At 37.6% G+C, this 18,688-nt stretch overlaps 1 protein-coding gene across 1 annotated transcript in view; it reads right to left on the reverse strand.

Moving 5' to 3' along the window:
* The window catches only part of CPEB4 (cytoplasmic polyadenylation element binding protein 4), a gene marked incomplete in the record, with an annotated part of 76,718 nt that overhangs the window by 25,398 nt on the left and 32,632 nt on the right, over positions 1-18,688 (reverse strand). Inside the window, 1 exon segment of the mRNA XM_014591745.2 lies at positions 3,379-3,429. Coding sequence (XP_014447231.1) covers positions 3,379-3,429 — 51 coding nt within the window.

Here is an 18,688-nt window from a genome sequence, read left to right on the forward strand (position 1 = left end):
CGTAGAAAAGGAAATTTGAGGGGAAAATGGAGAATTAAGACACTTGTGGGACACAGATAAGGTTTATTATCTGTTGACAACGATGTACTTAATAGTCTCAACTAGGCTGGACTGAGATGTATATCATGCTGGGTAAAGTCTCTTCATAATCTAAATGATGTATAGCGATTTAATGTATGAATAATAAAAAAAAGAAAAAAGTAAAAAAGCTTCAAACTGGGCAAAAGAAAAAATTAACATTTTAATCTGATATTCATCTCAGAACTAAATCAAGACACATCAGAGGAATTTGAGGTAGAACTGGCCTTTATTTTACCTCTCACTTTACTTAGACTACACTAAGTTTCAAGCTTGCCTTTCCTAAACATAAAACAAATATTCTGGGGCTGGTCCCATGGCCTAGTGGTTAAGGGACCTACATCCTAGATGGCCAACCATATGGTTTGAGTCCTAGACAGAACAGCTTTAAGACATACCAGGCACATGTATATATGTGTATATGTAAACAAGTGTTTACATCCTCAGACAAATATTTTTTAAAAAGATATTCTGATCATACTGTATGACATTAAGTTCACTAATACAGGCTGAATCGTGTTCCCTTCTTCCCCCCATTCATATGCTGAACTCCTGATCTCTGGTACCCTAGAATATGTGGTATTTGAAGATAGGGTCTTTAAAGAAGTAATTAGGTTAAAGAGATCCTTGAGGTAGGCCCTAATCCAATGTGGCTGGCGTTCTTGTAAGAAAACATGCGCAGAGAGAACCAGGTGAAGATACAATCATGTAACAAAGCCAAGGGCAGAGGCCTCAGAAGAAATTGACCCTGGCAACATCTTGAGCTCAGACTTTCAACATCTAGCATTGTGGGAAAATAAGCACTGTGTGCTTGTTATGGTAGCCCTACCAAACTCTGAGCTATAGCTACACATTTTTAACAATATTTTTTCTTTCTCCAGTGAGAGAGAGAGAGAGAGAGAGAGAGAGAGGGGTTCTCAATAGAGCCTTCATGCAGTGATCCACCACCAGCCTTAATGGCCTGGGGCATAGGCATATGCATGCTCAGTATCTTTAGGGCAGCCCCAGGACCCCTACAGGGACATTCCCATGTGGGCTCAGTTGCACAGCTGCAGTGCTACCATCTGGCCTTGTTTTTTTAAAAAATACATTGAAAGTCCAAGATTGTTCCCTCAAAAAAATTTCCCCCAAAAATGTCCCTCAAAAAAGCCTTTACAACTGGGACCAGCAGTTAGCATAATGGCTGCATCGCTCAACTCCCATGTGGTCGACTGCAGTTTGAGTCCCGGACCCGTGTGCCCAAGATCCCAAGAGGAGAATGGAAGAGAAGAGATTGCGGTGTAGCCATCCCCCTTGGGGGGTGATTTCTCGCTTTCTCTCTGTCTGGTGAGCACACGTGCCCTGTAGCAAAAACCTCTCCAAAAAAAAAAAAGGAAAAAGGTCTTTACAACTAAAATCACAGCAGTTCATTCAATAATTCCCTAGGATGCATTACAACATTCTTAGCACAATTATCAATGATTATTTGTTGAATTATACCGGCACTGCCTTTAAAAAGTCATGAGTGGCACAGGAAGGTCATAGCATAGTACAAAAACTGATGACTGAGCATGCAGAAAAAAAATATGTAAGTAATTTAATCCATAGATGAGTAAGCCCCTTCTATCTTTGTACAGGCAAATTCCAATGATATTCCAATATAAGCTGTTGAAAATAACTCTGACTTTTTTATTTATTCAGAATTTAAACCCCACTTATTTCCAAAAGAAAGATCAGTAAGGAAAATTTCAAAACATAAATATATTTTGGGGGAAATTAACTTTATTTTTTCTTTGCCAAGTAAGGGTCAGTAAAAATAACCTATTAGTAAACAAAAGGATACTAATAGAGAAAAAATGAAAAGTACTCTCAGAATAGACTAAAAAAAGTGAATTTAGTCTTAAGGAAAACCCACTTTAAAAAATTATTTACTTCAATTTTATTTATTCATTCATTTATTTAAATTTGACCAGAGAGAGACACTGAGAGAGAGGGAAAGTGAGAAAGCAAGCCACTAGGTCTGGGACTCAAACCATGGCCAGCCATGTGGGAGTATCCAGCACCTTAATCACCACACCACCTGCTGGCCCCAGAAAATCCACTTTTAGAAAGAGTTTATTTTTCTCATTTCAACAAAGAGAAGTCGTAGAGGCAACTAATCAAACTGAACAATTTCATGAAGAAATTAGAGCAAAGAAAAGTTGATCACTTTACCTAAGAGACAGAGTGAGAGAAAGGGAGATCACATGGGCCACTGTCATACCACAATCCTTTCTCCTCCATTTCTCCATCCTTTCAAGATATGGGGCTTGTACGGATGGCGCCTGGTGTGATTTTCAAGCTGCCAGGTCTGGGACTCAAACCACACTGTCAGTCAGGTGAGATTCAGCTCCCTTTGCCACCAGGCCATTGGGCCAGTCCCATAAAAAATAATTTTTAATTCTTCATTCACAACAAGCCATAGAAAAGGAATAGAAGATTTTTTGTTTGAATAATGATGAGAATACAGCTACTTATTTAAGAACACCTCATAGAGTTCACAGGACTGAAAATGAGCTTTGGTAAATGGAAAGCAGTATCGACTCCCAGAAATGTAAAATCCACATTCAACAGAGTAAAATGAGCAAGAAAGAAGTAAACAAGACCTCTGTACGCACGCAGTTATTTTAAATTATAATACTGAAAGAGACACTTTAAAATTCTTTAATTCTTCCTATGACTAGATGTTCCCACTCTTCCCTGTAACTTTAGCTGCTTAAGCATATATGCACTGAAAGAGAATTCAACAATATGTTAGTAAAGGGAATCTACTAAAGACACTGTGAAGGCAGTAAAACTTTATATTTCGTGTATAAACTGTGAGCGATTTTGTCCTTTGCACTGCCAAGCACCATGGTCTTAGGCTGCTTTTTTCTGGTTTGATCTATTTCCCCATTCTCCTGGAACATTTTTCCGGCTGCATGGAAATGGCTTCCATGTTGACATTTCAAAGTTCACTGTACAGAAGCTAGTGCTAGACAGTCAGTCTGCACATGTCATTAAGGATTCTCATTTACTTTTATGGTCACCAATTTCAGGACAGGGAATCAGTTGGCTCTCAAGTTTTTGTTTGTTTGTTTTGTTTTGTTTTCTTCTTAAGTTGCTCCCACAGTTTTGAGGAAAACTGTTTTCTTGAAATAGCTGATAGATTAACAGAAACTTGCAATTATCATTACAGAATAAACTGTCATTTCCCCCTTGTGGAAGCACAAATACTGCATTTCTCACCTAGTACTAATTTATTTTTGTGAACTTCACTAGGGTAAATCAATTATCACTTACCATTAATAAGCAGAGAGCTATCGGATCCTGGATATGAATAGTTTAGACGACCTGAAGGTGAAAGAAGGCCGTTACTAAATTTATTTTTTTCATAGATGGTTTATATTCAATAACAGAGCTGAATATCAATCAGCATGTTTACCAATATTCAAAAAGAGAAAGTTTGAAAGTGGGAAAATAAACTCTCTCTCACATTTAACTACTAGGTCATTCTAACTTCCAAAGTCCCATCCAAAGTACTTTCCTCATACCATTATGTTCTAATACCAACTCATAACAATCTTCACATTTTTTAGCTCCATAAATGTGAAAACGTTTTTCATTTACGTTGTTTTTGGTTGCTTTTTATACGTATGTAATTAGCAGTAATATTGTCCTATGTGACTCATAACAGAAGCGCCAGACTTTGCCTATGTACATATACAGGCATACTGGTGGGTTTGAATTCGGGTCTTTGGGAATCAGTAACAGAAGGTAATAAAGAACATTTCATTGTTTTTATACATGATGAAAAATATCAAAAGCCGGTGGCAAAGGAGGCACTCAATAAATGTGGGTTAGTTTCCTTCAAATTTTAAAGTGGTTCAAAAAAAATCCACTTTTGAAATTAAAATGGGCACTCAAGATAATCCTCGAAAAGGAATTGTGAAGGTACTAAAATTCTGCTTGCATGGGGGGCCGGAAGATGCCATAGCAGTTAAGGTGCTGGTTCCCATATGGCCAGCTGCAGTTTGGGTCCTGGACCTGGCGGCCTGAGAAACACACCAGGCGCGTGCACTTGCCTGCTCAAAATCCCAAGAGGAGAATGGAGGAGAAGGGATTGTGGTGTGGCATGGTATGGCCATTCCCCCTATGGAATGATCTCTCACTTTCCCTCTCTCTGTGTCTCTCTCCAGTGAGAGTACATGCCCTATGATTTCAACCCCCCAAAAATTCTGCTTGCATTAACTGTCTTTCAAATTAGAGCCACAAGTAAATGGGGGAAATGGCACTGAAATTTCTCTATGTTTAAGGAATTATATTTCTAATTTGGAGTAGATTCTACATTAAGTTGAGGTGTCTAAATGACTAATCTTTACTTAGTGCATACCATGAGCATGGTAAGTTATAAAATAAAAACCACTATGACAACATTTTTAAGTCTTTATACCCCATGTGCCCATCTGCATCCACCTCTTTTGAAATTAAAATGGGCACTCAAGATAATCCTCGAAAAGGAATTGTGAAGGTACTAAAATTCTGCTTGCATGGGGGGCCGGAAGATGCCATAGCAGTTAAGGTGCTGGTTCCCATATGGCCAGCTGCAGTTTGGGTCCTGGACCTGGCGGCCTGAGAAACACACCAGGCGCGTGCACTTGCCTGCTCAAAATCCCAAGAGGAGAATGGAGGAGAAGGGATTGTGGTGTGGCATGGTATGGCCATTCCCCCTATGGAATGATCTCTCACTTTCCCTCTCTCTGTGTCTCTCTCCAGTGAGAGTACATGCCCTATGATTTCAACCCCCCAAAAATTCTGCTTGCATTAACTGTCTTTCAAATTAGAGCCACAAGTAAATGGGGGAAATGGCACTGAAATTTCTCTATGTTTAAGGAATTATATTTCTAATTTGGAGTAGATTCTACATTAAGTTGAGGTGTCTAAATGACTAATCTTTACTTAGTGCATACCATGAGCATGGTAAGTTATAAAATAAAAACCACTATGACAACATTTTTAAGTCTTTATACCCCATGTGCCCATCTGCATCCACCTTTACAAAAATGGTGGAGCACAATAAACAAGTTTTATTTCTAAGGAACCGACAGGAGAATGTGCTAATTGTCTACTACACTCTAGTGCTCTATAAATCAGGAGCTAGTGTGATAAACTAAAACTGACTCAGAACTACAGATATTCCTTTAAAAAACAGCAGTCTAACCTCTCACCCCCCCACAGAATCATGACTCTCATAGGCTTTGGAAAAGCAGTAAGCAGAGGTTCTTCCATTCCTTGAGACTGGAGCAAGACTTCTAAGATGCCAGCAGTAACTCTACCTACTTCCACTGAGCTCTCCAGGAACCAAAGTGAGTATATGTATCAATCCAAGAGCCATATATTAACAACTCTTTAAAAAGGAATTCTAGGCCTTCAATGATTCAATGTTCTGTTTCATTGAAACAGTCTCTGCAGAAATGATGTCATGCCGTGAAAAGAAAAGAAGAGTTCTCCATTGCCAGCAGTTTTAATTAATCTATATTAAAAACCTGGTGACTAATATAAAACAAAATTTGAACTTAACAATTTTTTCTACAATTTAAAGCCAAATATAAGGACCTTTAAAATTATTAATTATCCCATTTAAAATTTCAGCTTATTCTTATTTAGAGAGCAGAGATAGAGATAGAAGAGATGGAGATAGAAGAGAAAAAGGTAAAAAATAACTCCAATATTTCTCCCTAAAAGTTAAGTTCATTCATTAATGCTAATGTACATAGCTATGTATCCACACTGAGAGAAGTGTTTTAACTACAGCCTGGATCTTATGATTTGTCACAAGCATATTTTGAAAAAAGAGTAGACACAAGAACAGGACAGGAACTAGAACATGACCTTAACTGTTAAAAACTCGGAGGGTGGGGAACAGAGCTGCTTCTGAATCACGGAACTCAAAGTGGCAGCTGACTTTTTGTAACGGAACATGTGTACACATTTTATAGCTGTAAAACTCCCTGGTAAACGAGCGAACAAAAGCTACCCCACCAACCATTTTCCTTATCAGAAAACATTTTTTAGAAGATACTCTAAGTCACATTATAGAAATAAAAATACTTCATTATTGCATATTAAATGAAGCTAAAGTTAAAGGGAAATGTTTTATTACTAAGGCAATGTTCTCATAGTTTTAATGCTCACATGCCAACTGAAACTATGGCTGTTTTATATGAAGCATAATGCCTCTAAAAGGGCAATAAACAATGAGAATCCAAAAGACTAATTACCAAACTGGCTGGTCTAGTTCAATGAATGAAGCTCCATTTTACCAGAAACTAATCTTTTGAAAACCTTTTGAGGAGAGAGAGAGAATATTTAAACTCAACAGGCACAAAAATGTCCTTAACTAATTTGTGAGAGTACCTTTTCACACACCTCTTCAAGAGACTTGCCCAGAAGGCAAGTGACTTTTGACACTTTGCTCTTGAGTCTTCCTGAATTGTGTTGTTTAGCTAAGAGCCTGACAATAAAGAATCACTAGCAAAGCTTGTACTTGAACTTTGAAAGTGATACATGTTTTTATACTAGTTTTTTGACCTGGCTTTGTCATATGATTCCTGTCAGGCTAGAATCAATTTTGGTCTCTGAGTAGCAAATATACCTGTGACATTTTGTCAAACAATCAGTAATTCTACTTCTATTTAAAAGCATAAGCAATGACACTAAGAAACCCTTTTTCTTTTTAGCCTTCATAATGCTTCCCTAACCTGTCCATCTAGTCTTCCATAAATTCTTTAACTAAAATATCTGAAGTGTGACCCATAATCTATTATGGATAATGTAAATCACATCCTTTATGGAAATCTTTCGAAAAGCTCCCATTATAAATGCCGTGGGAACTTAGTCTTCTACAAGCCTTTAACACTCTCCTTGTACTCCTTTATTTCTGTTCTAATATCCTTTCTGCTCTCTGGATGCCAATTTACACCAACATTTCTGCATTTTCTATTATGTGGCTAGCTTACTTACTCCCACAACTAAGATCATGGCCCTCATTCCATGTTTCCAATGAAGGATATGTATGTGTGTGTGTGTGTGTGTGTGTGTGTGTGTGTGTGTGCGTGTGTGTATTACTTATCCCCTTCTTAACACACATAAACATTTTTTTAAAGACTTTATTTTTTTCAGAGCAGTTTTAGGTTCACAGCAAAACTAGAGGAAGGCACAGGGATGTCCCTTCCCCTGAAAAGTGCATCGCTTCCCCTACTATCAACATTCCCCACCAGAGTGCCACATTGTTACAGTCGAAGAACCTACATGGCATATCATCGTGCCCAGTCCACAGTTCACATTCGGCTCACTCTCGGTGTTCATTCCATGTGTTTGGACAAATGTATAATGAAATATACCTAGCAATATAATTTCATACAGAATAGTTCCACTGTCCTAAAAATCTCCTATGCTTTGCCTACTCATCCCTACTCATCCCTTTAAATCTATTGTTTCCATAGTTTTGCCTTTTCTAGAATGCTACATAGTTGGAATCATACAATATTTAGGCTTTTTATATTGGCTTCTTTAACTTAGTAATATGCATTTAATGTGCATTTCCTCTATGTGCTTTCATGGTTTGATAGCGCATTTCTTTTTGGCACCGAATTGTCTGGAAAAATTCCAGCTTCTTTATCCATTTACCTACTGAAGGACATCTTGGTTGTTTCTAAATTTTGGTAAGTATGAATAAAAGTGCCATAAACATCCATGTGCAAGCTTTTGCATAAGTTGTCCAAAGGATTTTCCAAGCTTTTTCTTTTTCCAGTTCGCCTTTCCCCACAAGGAAATCTCTTAAAATAAACCCACCAACTTTTATAACTAACTACACAGCAGCAGTCAACCTTCTTACATAATTGTTTCAGCTACTACCCAACTGTCTTATCTCTTTTACATAATACCCCCCCACCAGGAATGAAGCTTTTGTTTATCTTGTCATCCTGAGTTTCGTGGGTGGCACCAGGTGAACATTCAATAAATTCATTCTATTAAGTTTAAAACACAGACATTTTTTAAATGAGTAAGATACAGTAAAATAAAGGTAACTGAGATATCTGAATGTGGACATAATCCAGTGCCTAAAAGTTGTTTTTTTTTTTTTGAACTCCTTTAATTTTACCAGAGGGCACATGCACTCCCAGAAAGGAAAGGGTACAAGTGGGGAGAGAAAGCATCCCTCAGGGGATATGGCCACACTCCAATTTCTTCTCCTCCATGTCCCTCCTTTTTGGATTTTGGATGTACATGCATATTTACCTAATGTGTTTTTCAATCCACCAGATCCAGGATTTGAATCACACAGTCAGCCATGTGGGATTTAGCCACCTTAACCACCACACCACCAGCTGACCCTTATTTTATTTTATTTTTTGATAATTCATCTATTTATTAATATAACCCAGGTTTCAGAACTGAGCTCCTTAAGAGAAGAGGAAAACATTAGGGTTTCAAGTAAATAAATGTATTTGGTGAGTAAAATTCAATTTTTAAAGGTTCTTGTTATAAATATAAAAATTACTGCCTGATCAGCAGTCCTAATTTTAAGGGACATTACGATAGGAAAAGTGGTAGTCTCTGGAGGCCAGCTCTGGCATTTGGAGCCAAGAGCCTGGCATACATCACACAGAAGGCAAAGGCTATATTTGGTGACATGACTCAACTGAGCCAAATATAGGCAACTGATACAGTGTGACTTTGGGGAACCAAATTCTACAACCTAGAAAAGATTCATATTCCAACTAGGCAGTTCTAAGCTAAGCATCTTCAACTTGGAGAGAATTAATATTTATCAAAAAGATTGACAGTGTGGGTGAATAAAGGAGGTGCTTAAAAGAAAAAAAAACCAGTATCTCAACCACATCCTTTTAAGACACTAACTAAAGTAATCTAGTCAAAGATATATAAAAAGAAAAAAGACTAGAAGGAAATACTATATTATATTAGCAATTTGTGTGTATCTATCTCATAATTAGATAAATGTTCTTATCTAAAGAATAACCCAGATATTATTGCTACGATGATTTAGTAGGAAGTAATACAATAAATGCCACCTTTTCAAACACACAAACATACAATGAGAAAATATCAAAGTTCTACAGTAATATTAAATTTTATGGTGTCACCTTCTCTTTTTCAGATTCATGCCAGCATTGTAGGTGACAAGACATAGGCTGAGGAATGGTAACTCTATAAAGTCATCCAAAACTTTGCCATATAGTCCTATAAAATGATGTGTAGCATGAAATTCTAAGTTAAATTTTTTGATTGACTCATACTATAAAAACTTAGATACTCCAAGGGGAAGAGGAAACTTTAATGAACACCATTAAAAATTTCTAACACACACATGAATATATACAGACACGTATATGTGTGCATCCTTGTGTGTGTATACATTCATGTTTGTTACCATTTAACTAGATGTGCTCCTCCTCTCTCTGCTCCTAATTTTATTTAGCTTACATCTAAGTAAATCAAAGCTGTTCTGCTATAAATAATTGTTTAAAGGAGGTATTTTACCAACTCTACACATATGCTATTTTTACCAACAATGCCTGAGACTTGCAGCAAGATGGCACTGTAGGGACCTGGCCAACATGCAGCAAGACTCAAGAAATGCATAACTGGAGCTAGCAAGTGACGTGGTGGTTAGGGTGCTGGACTCATATACATGGCTGATATGGTTCAAGTCCTGGACCTGGCAGCTTGCTTTCCCACTTTCCCCCACTTCCCCATCTCTGTTTAAAAATATAAAATAATGATAAATAAAAATTAAATATGCAGTTCTTTTTTAAATAAAGAAATATAAACTCACTAATTTTGAATACCAACTTCATACTTATTGAAATGCAGAATACATATCATTATGAACTGATCCAGTCATGGTGGTTTATGCTGCTAAGATGCTGCTGTTCCACAGGCTGGAATCACATAGAAGGCTTAAGTCTGTTTCTGATCCAATCTCATGGCCAGTCACTGTAGTAAACCTATGTAATTCCAGCGACTCAGAAGGCTGAGGGATGAGGATTGCAAGTTTGAGGATGGCCCGGGCAAGATAGCAAGACCCTGTCTAAAAAGACCCAAGTATGATAGCTATCCCTATAGGCCTAGCTAGAGGTTGAAGTAGGAAGATTAGTAGACAGCGTGAGACCTTGACTTTTAAAACATAAATAAAATATATGGGTTGTAGGGAGTGGCTCAAATCTGAGCAAACACGGTGACCTTTAAATACATGCAGAAACTAGGTTACATAGTCAGTCATTTGCAAGGCAATGAACACCATTAACATGCAAATATGCTAGCTTTCTCTGTGTTCCAAAAACTGCAAGGCAATATTGGGTTAAAGGATGCCGCATGTGTTAATTAGAATTGGCCCAAGAAGATTAGAGAAAACTTACATAGAACTACATGGAGCCAGGTGTCTTTGCATCTTTAGTCAATTAGCATCCAAAAATAATGGGCTTTGCATTCCAATTTCCTTTTCTCCATTTTATGCCCTTTAAAAAAATAAACCTGGGAATAATTCTGGGCTGCGGCTGCCTCCATCAGAGGAGTCGGGACCACCTGATACCCACTTTCCTCTACTTGTGTGTCTTCGTGTGTTTATTCTTATGTTTATTTTCTAATCCAAAGCCACCCCTCCTCAGAGCTAGTGTTCATTTAGTCATGTGGGACACAGCAGTGGATGTATAAACTAATAAAAATGTATCCAATATGTTTTATTGTTTAATGGTATGAATATATTAGGTCATCAGAAAAGTCATGACACATTTTTGCATAGAAAAACAGAAAAATACATCATGACTTTTCCAATGACCCAATAATTTTAAGTAATTTATTCTTTCACCTAAAAATACCTACCCAAATCAAAACCAATAATCTTATTTTACTCTGTGATTGTGCTACAACCAACTTCCAATAAAGATATTTCCATGGAAATCACTAAGGAGGAACTGTCTACAACTATATCAACTGGAGAGTCTTGCACCAGCGCAAAGAGCCTTTTAAGATTTATTAAATACGCAAAGAAAAACATACAGAGTTTAGGCAAAACGAAATCCCTCTCTGGGACAGATTTGGCTTTCAGTTTAAAATCCAGGGCTTATAAAAATTCTAGAGGGGAGCAACAAATGGCATAATGATTATATCGCTGGATTCCCATGTACTCAACTGTGGCTTCAGTCCTTTACCTGGTGGCTTAAAACTCATGCTGGGTACAGGTACATGCATGTCCAAAATCCTGAGAGGAGAATGGAGGAAATACTCATCTTGGAACATAGGTTAAATTACTTAGCTTTGGTGAAACTGAGAAAATTTATCACTTCCATTTACTTCACAAAGTTGTTATGAGACACTTCTGTGATAATTTTTCCAGAATACCAAGAAAAGTCTAGCAGTATGCAGTAGGTGCCTAATTAATACTCGTTCCTTTCCCCTCCCCAAATATGAGCCAGAGATAACCAACAATTTTCCACTCATGAGGGAAAGGAAGAGGAGGATTCCTTCTGGATAATAAGTCCCAAACTGAAACTTTGGAGAAGGCAGTGGGAATCTGGGAGATTTGCAGCTTTATAGAAATCAGTTAGTGTCTTGATTACAAATAGGGATATATTCTTCTGAGGCAGAGAAAAGGGAAAAAAAAAAAACCTAACTCCTTACTTTTATCATAACCAAACTGGCAAAATGGCAGAAGGATTTTAAGATATGAATACTTCAAAAATTCAAACTAATATTTTTCATTTTAATAAAACCAGGGAGGATTTTCCTTCTACACCAAAAAATCAAACTTCATTTTTAATTTGTGACAGTATAGTTGAAAAACAGATCATAATAGCAGCACAAGGAAATAACATTTATCTATAATATAAGCAATCAGTAGAAAACGTTTTACAACTTGCAAAGGGCTTCATATGAAGGAAAGGCTGCTTTGACTATAACTGATGGCAAATGCAAGGTTGCAAGATCTAAATGCTTTAAGAATTTCAGGCAGAAGGGAATGTCTTGGAGAAACTAGGAAGGAAGAAGCTGACCCAATTAAGGAATTCAAAAGATTTCCTACTGCCAGTAAAGCTAACAACAAACCAGCAAGCAGGAAGGCTATTTTTATCCTTGCCAGAAGCTTTTTGACTCTGGATGCTACATTTAGAGGACAGAGCAACAAGATAACTTGCCTTAAGAGGACCTTACGATACAAGTGATTAATAGCAATGTTTTAAACTCTAAAAAAAGAAACATACTTTTTGTCCAAACTAAACCAGCCAAAGCCAATTTTATATAGATAGATAGATAGATAGATAGATAGAATAAACAGACCAACACATAGCAGAAAAAATTTATGTAATCCAGAAAAAAAAAACAAGGTAGAAAATTTAAATTCTCCTACCGTGCAAAAAGGTTGATTTAAAGCATATGTTATAAGAAGCACATTTTTAAAAAGAACCCATAAATAGAGGATGAACATAAAAGATGGGGATAAACTTATGAAATCCCGATGTACCACAAGTTAACTCCTGTAAATGACTGAGATATATAGAAACAATTTAAAGAAATATTAATTAGACTTTTTGCTGACCACAGAAACTGAAAATTAAGAATGACTTTCTTACTTACAACCATGATTTTATTAAAGGAAAAAGACTATAACCATAGTGATGAATAACTACCTTTAAAACTGATTACTTCCATCCAAACTCCAAAAATCAATCAGAAAAGTCACAAATTGGCTTTCTGCATACAGTCCTATTATCAAACTTTAATAATTTATTTAATATAATTTCCAACAACTTTTTGAACCTTAATGAAGAATGCACTTGAATTTTATACCTGTTCTAAGAATTCCACCTTTTATTATTTCTCAGACCCAGTCCCTATTTCCTATCAAGGCTCAGAGTCTTCCTTTTAGTCATGAGCTTTCAAAATTACATAATGAACAGGTTGTCCAAAAATGTCTGCTAATTATTTGGAGAACAGGCTTCAAGGAGACTAGGAATCTTTGTTTTTGGTCCCTGATATATTCCAACAACCTAAAATAGTGCCCAAGCACCCTGCAGGTGGTGGATGTATATTTGTCATATTATCAGCCACAGACAGCTGTGAGTTTTACATATACATTCAAAGTCAGTGATAGGATGGGAAGGGAGAGCAGTGTATCTGAGTCACATGCAGAATACACATGGTTAAGCCCCATGACAGGTCTGGTGAATCAGTGTCAGGGAAGAGAAGAAAGCTAGCTTGGAAAAGTTCCCTCCGTTATTCTATCTTGATCTCCACCCTCAATAAGGTATTCTTCAATATGAAGCCAGACAGGATTGGATCTGAATTATTTACAGAAGATTATGATGATAAAATACAGATTAAAAATTCTGTACCTAGCTCTTAAAGTGATATTAAGAAATTGTAATGCCTATTCTCTGTCAAAACATACTAAGACAAAAATGTTTACATTTTCTTAAGTTTGTTTCCCTCTTAAGAGAAACATGATAAAGACCTAAGCCATTGAATCTGGAGCCAGAGGCTCTATTTCTACCTTGACCCTCTAATTCAGTAACTTTACAGAAGCTACTGAATTTCTCTGAACTTTTATTTTTCCATTTTATAAAATGGAGATCACAAATGTCATATATAAGGCTATTAGACGGATTTGGGTTAGAGATAATTCTCAGGAGGGGCACCAAATGAAAGTATAAAATGGTATCAGAAGAGACCTTTCACTTGGATCTGGTTAACACTTCTTTCACACAGAATGTTCAGGTCTACCTCAAAAAGGGAAAATGCAGGTCAGCAACAGGTATCCTGACACATACAATATCCTCAGATATTTGTAGAGCAGGAATATAAACAGAAGCTAAAATGGAAAGTACTTCCAAACCACTGCCATGTGACACAGTGCCAAGGTAGACACCCTCTGCACCCTTGTCATAAGGCTCCCTCAGCCCCTCAGCATTGTGCAGGATGTAGCTTGAACAGCCTGCACTCCCAGCCCTGCTTCAAAGGGCAAAAACATGGTGTCCAATGTTAGAGATGAAGCTCCCAAATGCTACTTGGTGGAGATGACAATGTAGAGGGGGTAAGGGACCTCTTCACTCCTCTGTGTGCTCCTCTTCCTTACCATTTCCTCTATTACATTTCTCTTTTATATTACATTCTTTTTGATAATAAGGAACATTCTAGTGTCAGGAGCACAAAGTAGAACAATTTGAGAGGTTTTCTAGAACAGTATTTCATAACCTCTTTATAATTCTTAACACTTTAATCAAAATATATATATATTTTGAGAGGTTTTCGCTATAGGGCGCGTGCACTCGCCAGACAGAGAGAGACATAGAGACAGAAAGCAAGAAATCACCCCCCAGGGGGGATGGTCATGCCGCAATCCCCTCTCCTCCATTCTCCTCTCGGGATCTTTGGCACGCACGCACGCACACGCGCCCGACGTGAGTTTTAAGCCACCAGGTCCGGGACGTGAACCGCGGTCGACTATGTGGGAGTCCAGCGATACAGCCATTATGCTAACTGCTGGTTCCCTCAAAATATTTCATAAAGGTTTCCATTCATAAAAACTGATGATCCCTACCCTACTGAGTACTATAAGCAAAACAATAAAAACCTTAATAACAAAACGTTACTATGAATTCAGTAATACCGTTAAATGCATTTTGACTACATCACACTGGTATCCACATAACCTTTAGAAGATAAGTACGCATACACAAGTGACATATTTATCATCTAACTAAAATGTTTGGTCATTAATAGGTCCATCGAATAATTACTATGACTGAAGAGGCCCACCTTCAATGAACAGAGAGCAGAAATATTTCATGAGGTTAAACATACATGCACCTCGCGTGAGTTTAAGCCACCGGGTCCGGGACTTGAACCACAGTCGACTACATGGGAGTCCAGTGACATAGCCATTACATCAACTGCTAGTCCCCTTGGCCTTACCTCAAAAAGACAAGATGGAGACTAGAAACAAAGTCTCACTTAACTAAGTCTGACTGATTTCTGGTTATATGTCTTCTATAAGCTACTCAATATTAAACATACCACACCCAGACTCACATTTTATTCAAGTGCTACTTTCAGTCATTAAGTTATAAAGACCTTCAATTTTGTAATATAAACTGTACAGAGTTGTTGACAGTAATCTAAAGATCACCAAGTTCAATCCTTCCATTTACAGGAGGAATCTAGGTCTGGAAAGAAGTGACCATTTTCAGGCCATGTAACTGCTGGTGGCAGAGCTATGAATAAACACAATCCTAAATGCTTCTCCTTTGAGTTCTTAGCATTTGGGACAGACAGTAATAAGCTAGATTTCAGATCATTACAATAAAGACATCAACTATTTGATCTAAATATCTGTTTAGTCAACCTGGACAGACATTTATTGTCTGGAATATTAAAGCCAGTAGAAATTAGATTTATTTTAAAATTCTTTCTACAGCACTTCAATGAATCATAACTGCTCTTCAGAATTAAAATTTACGCTTTTGGGAACCAGCAGTTAGCGTAATGGCTATGTCGCTGGACTCCCACGTAGTCGACTGCGGTTCATGTCCCGGACCCGGTGGCTTAAAACTCATGCCAGGCGCGTGTGCGTCTATGCCCAAGATCCCGAGAGGAGAATGGAGAAGAAGGGATTGCGGCGTGACCATCCCCCCTAGGGAGTGATTTCTCGCTTTCTATCTCTACGTCTCTCTCTGTCTGTCTGGCGAGCGCACACGCCCTATAGCAAAAAAAAAAAAAAAACTCTCAAAAAAAAAAAGAATTAAAATTTACGCTTTAAAGGAAGAAATAATTACTGTGAACGCAAATGTCATTAACAGTGGTAAACTCAAAATTTTAGTTCTTTGTGTACAGTTCATATTTGTTTAGAAATGAAAATCAGAATTCTCTATTTTAATTTTTTAAAATTCTGTTATTTTGCCTGTTTTCTTAATTTTTAAAAGTTCAAAAATTTTTGTTTTTTATTGTTAGCTTCACAAGTACTAAAATGGCCTCTAATTGGTTGATTCCTCCTCCTCTTTCCCACTACACAGCAACTTCCATCTGCCCAACTGGATTCCAAAGAGACTATGGAACTGCTTTTCCTTCAGAGTTCCACTAATGTTCTTAGCTAACTAGTTACCAGGTAATACCAGCAATGAAACAAAGCCCTGCTTTTAAAACTAAGTGCATTGAGGTGAGACAAAACGCAGAATCAGTCAGTTAGACACAATAATGAAGCCTAGAGGCATCCTAGCCTGGCCATCTCAATATCTGATTTAAAATGATAACTAGTTTGGGCCAACAGGTGGCGTAGTAGTTAAGTGTTGGATTCCCACATGGCTGATGGTGGTTCAGCGGTTCAAGTACCAGATCTGGAGGCTTGAAAGTCACACTGGGTACATGTGCATACATGCCCAAAACCCCAGAAGGAGACTAGAGGAGAAGGAATTTCAGCATGTCTATTCCTCCTGGGAGGTGATTTCTCACTTTCTTTCTCACTGTCTCTCTCTCTCTCTAAAGAGGGCATGTGCCCTATGGCAAAAACCTTAAAGAAAAAAAAGTAACTAGTTTAAAACTAGTTAGAAAGCATTTGTTTTACAAATTGTACTGCTAACTAGCAACAAGTTTGCTAAGTGGGGTAAGTAGGGACAGTAGCCACATAAGCAAAAAAAAAAAAAAATCGCGAGTCAGGCATATACAGCTGATAAATTAGTCGACTGCATATACTATTCAGGTAGAAATTCCATGCATATCAGGAAGTAATAATTTTGTGGCACAATTGTGAACTGTCCCCACCTTCCTGTTGCTAATTTGGATGCACAGAGAATCTGGGATATTTTTATGACAGCTATGAGTCAGGAGGCATTGCTTTCCCTCCCCCAGAGTCAGCCAACAACACAGTCCAGGATTATATAACCAGATCAAGGAAAAGCTCTAAGACCTTCATAGACTATAAAGGGCTTTTATTAAGCAAATATGAACATGTAGAGCTGCTTTAGTAGCTGTCAGGAAATGAGACAGTCAAGAGTCACCTCTCTATAGATTTTATAATATACCAGAGGAAAAAAAAAACAGAAAAATAAGTAACACCATAAAAGGTATATAATACATGTACTAATTTGGATGGAGAACATGAGCAAAATGAATTCCTGTGTTTTGGAACTCTTTCTCTTTTATACAGCACAAAGATTCATAATATTTATCTTCAACAAAGTCTGAAAATCTTACTAAAGTGTTCTTTATATTTCATTTCTGAATGAAGACAATTGATATTTTTACCTGTCCACACAGTAAAAGCCCATGTTTAGTAAGTTGTACCTAACACCTAAGTGTCACAAGGTAAACCTTAAAGCAAAGCAATTGTTAATTTGTTACCCAAGTGTTGCTTATTTTCTGTTATCTCTAAGTATTTAATTTGTCTTATTTACTCCTTTACCAAGCCCTGTCCCGAAAGTGTCAAACAAAATTTAAGTCACAACAGACACAGAATAGATAAGCCTTAATGCAACTGAAGGGGGAGAAAAAAGGTTAATGAGTTAAAAGAATCTTTTGAAAAACCATTTAAGATCTTTAACCTTCTAATAATATAATATAAAACATTTACTATTATATTTTCTCTCCTGCCCCCTTTTACCTTCACCTCTCACTCAGGTAAAAACAGAGGTGCAACAATATTTTAAGATGACTATTCATTCAATTTCCATGGACTCAAAACAGGATCCCTTGGGCTTGGTGTTCAGGATCAAGATAAGAGGACTGCTTAAAGTTCATTATGGACCCACATCATGGATGACATAAGACAAACTCCCCCTTTGTGACAACTGTTTATATGACTTTCAGTACAAATAAAAACAAGGGCCAAAAATTCTATCACGAATGTGAAGAGAGGACAGAGAAGGTCAGTCCTTCCAAATCACCAGTACCTGTTAGGTAAGTAAATAGGGCAGGTGAGGAGCTGGCCAAAATTCAGATGAATTTAGTACAAACCGAGGCTTCAACACAAGAAAACAGAACGAAAAAGACCTCAATCCAATCCTAAAAGCCTACCAGTGTTCATACACATCAGTTTTTATCCCTCCCAAACATTTCTCCTTTCCCCTCGCCCCTTAAAACAAAAACAAAAAAAGACAAAAACAGCAGCAATCTCAATCTGAAAACTACAGTCAGTCTGTCCAAATCCACCAAATCCTAACCAAACTAAGCCAGAACGTAGGCAGTTGTTCAAATTAAGATTAGGCCCTATAGTAGTAATACAAAGAAAACCATGCCACTGACTTCATCCTCTCCTAACTCGCAGTATTAGTTACCTCAGCACAGAAGCCCAGGTCCCATCCTACCGTGCAACTAAACCCAGGCAAAAGAGAGAGACTGTTTAGGATGTTCCATCTCCCAGTCGGGAAAGGGAGACTGCAGCGGGAGAGGAAACTAGCCGCACTTCTAAACAGCCACCCACTACGCTAAAGTAGCCCAGATTAAATCTAACTCTTTGCTGTACATGTCGCTCCAGGACTCCGGAGGCTTCTGGAAGTGAGGCAGTTTCCTCTCTCAGGAAGCCCTCTGCCACCACCCCCCCCCT

Source organism: Tupaia chinensis, unplaced genomic scaffold, assembly GCF_000334495.1.
Source record: "Tupaia chinensis unplaced genomic scaffold, TupChi_1.0 Scaffold000612_1, whole genome shotgun sequence".
Lineage (NCBI taxonomy): Eukaryota > Metazoa > Chordata > Mammalia > Scandentia > Tupaiidae > Tupaia > Tupaia belangeri.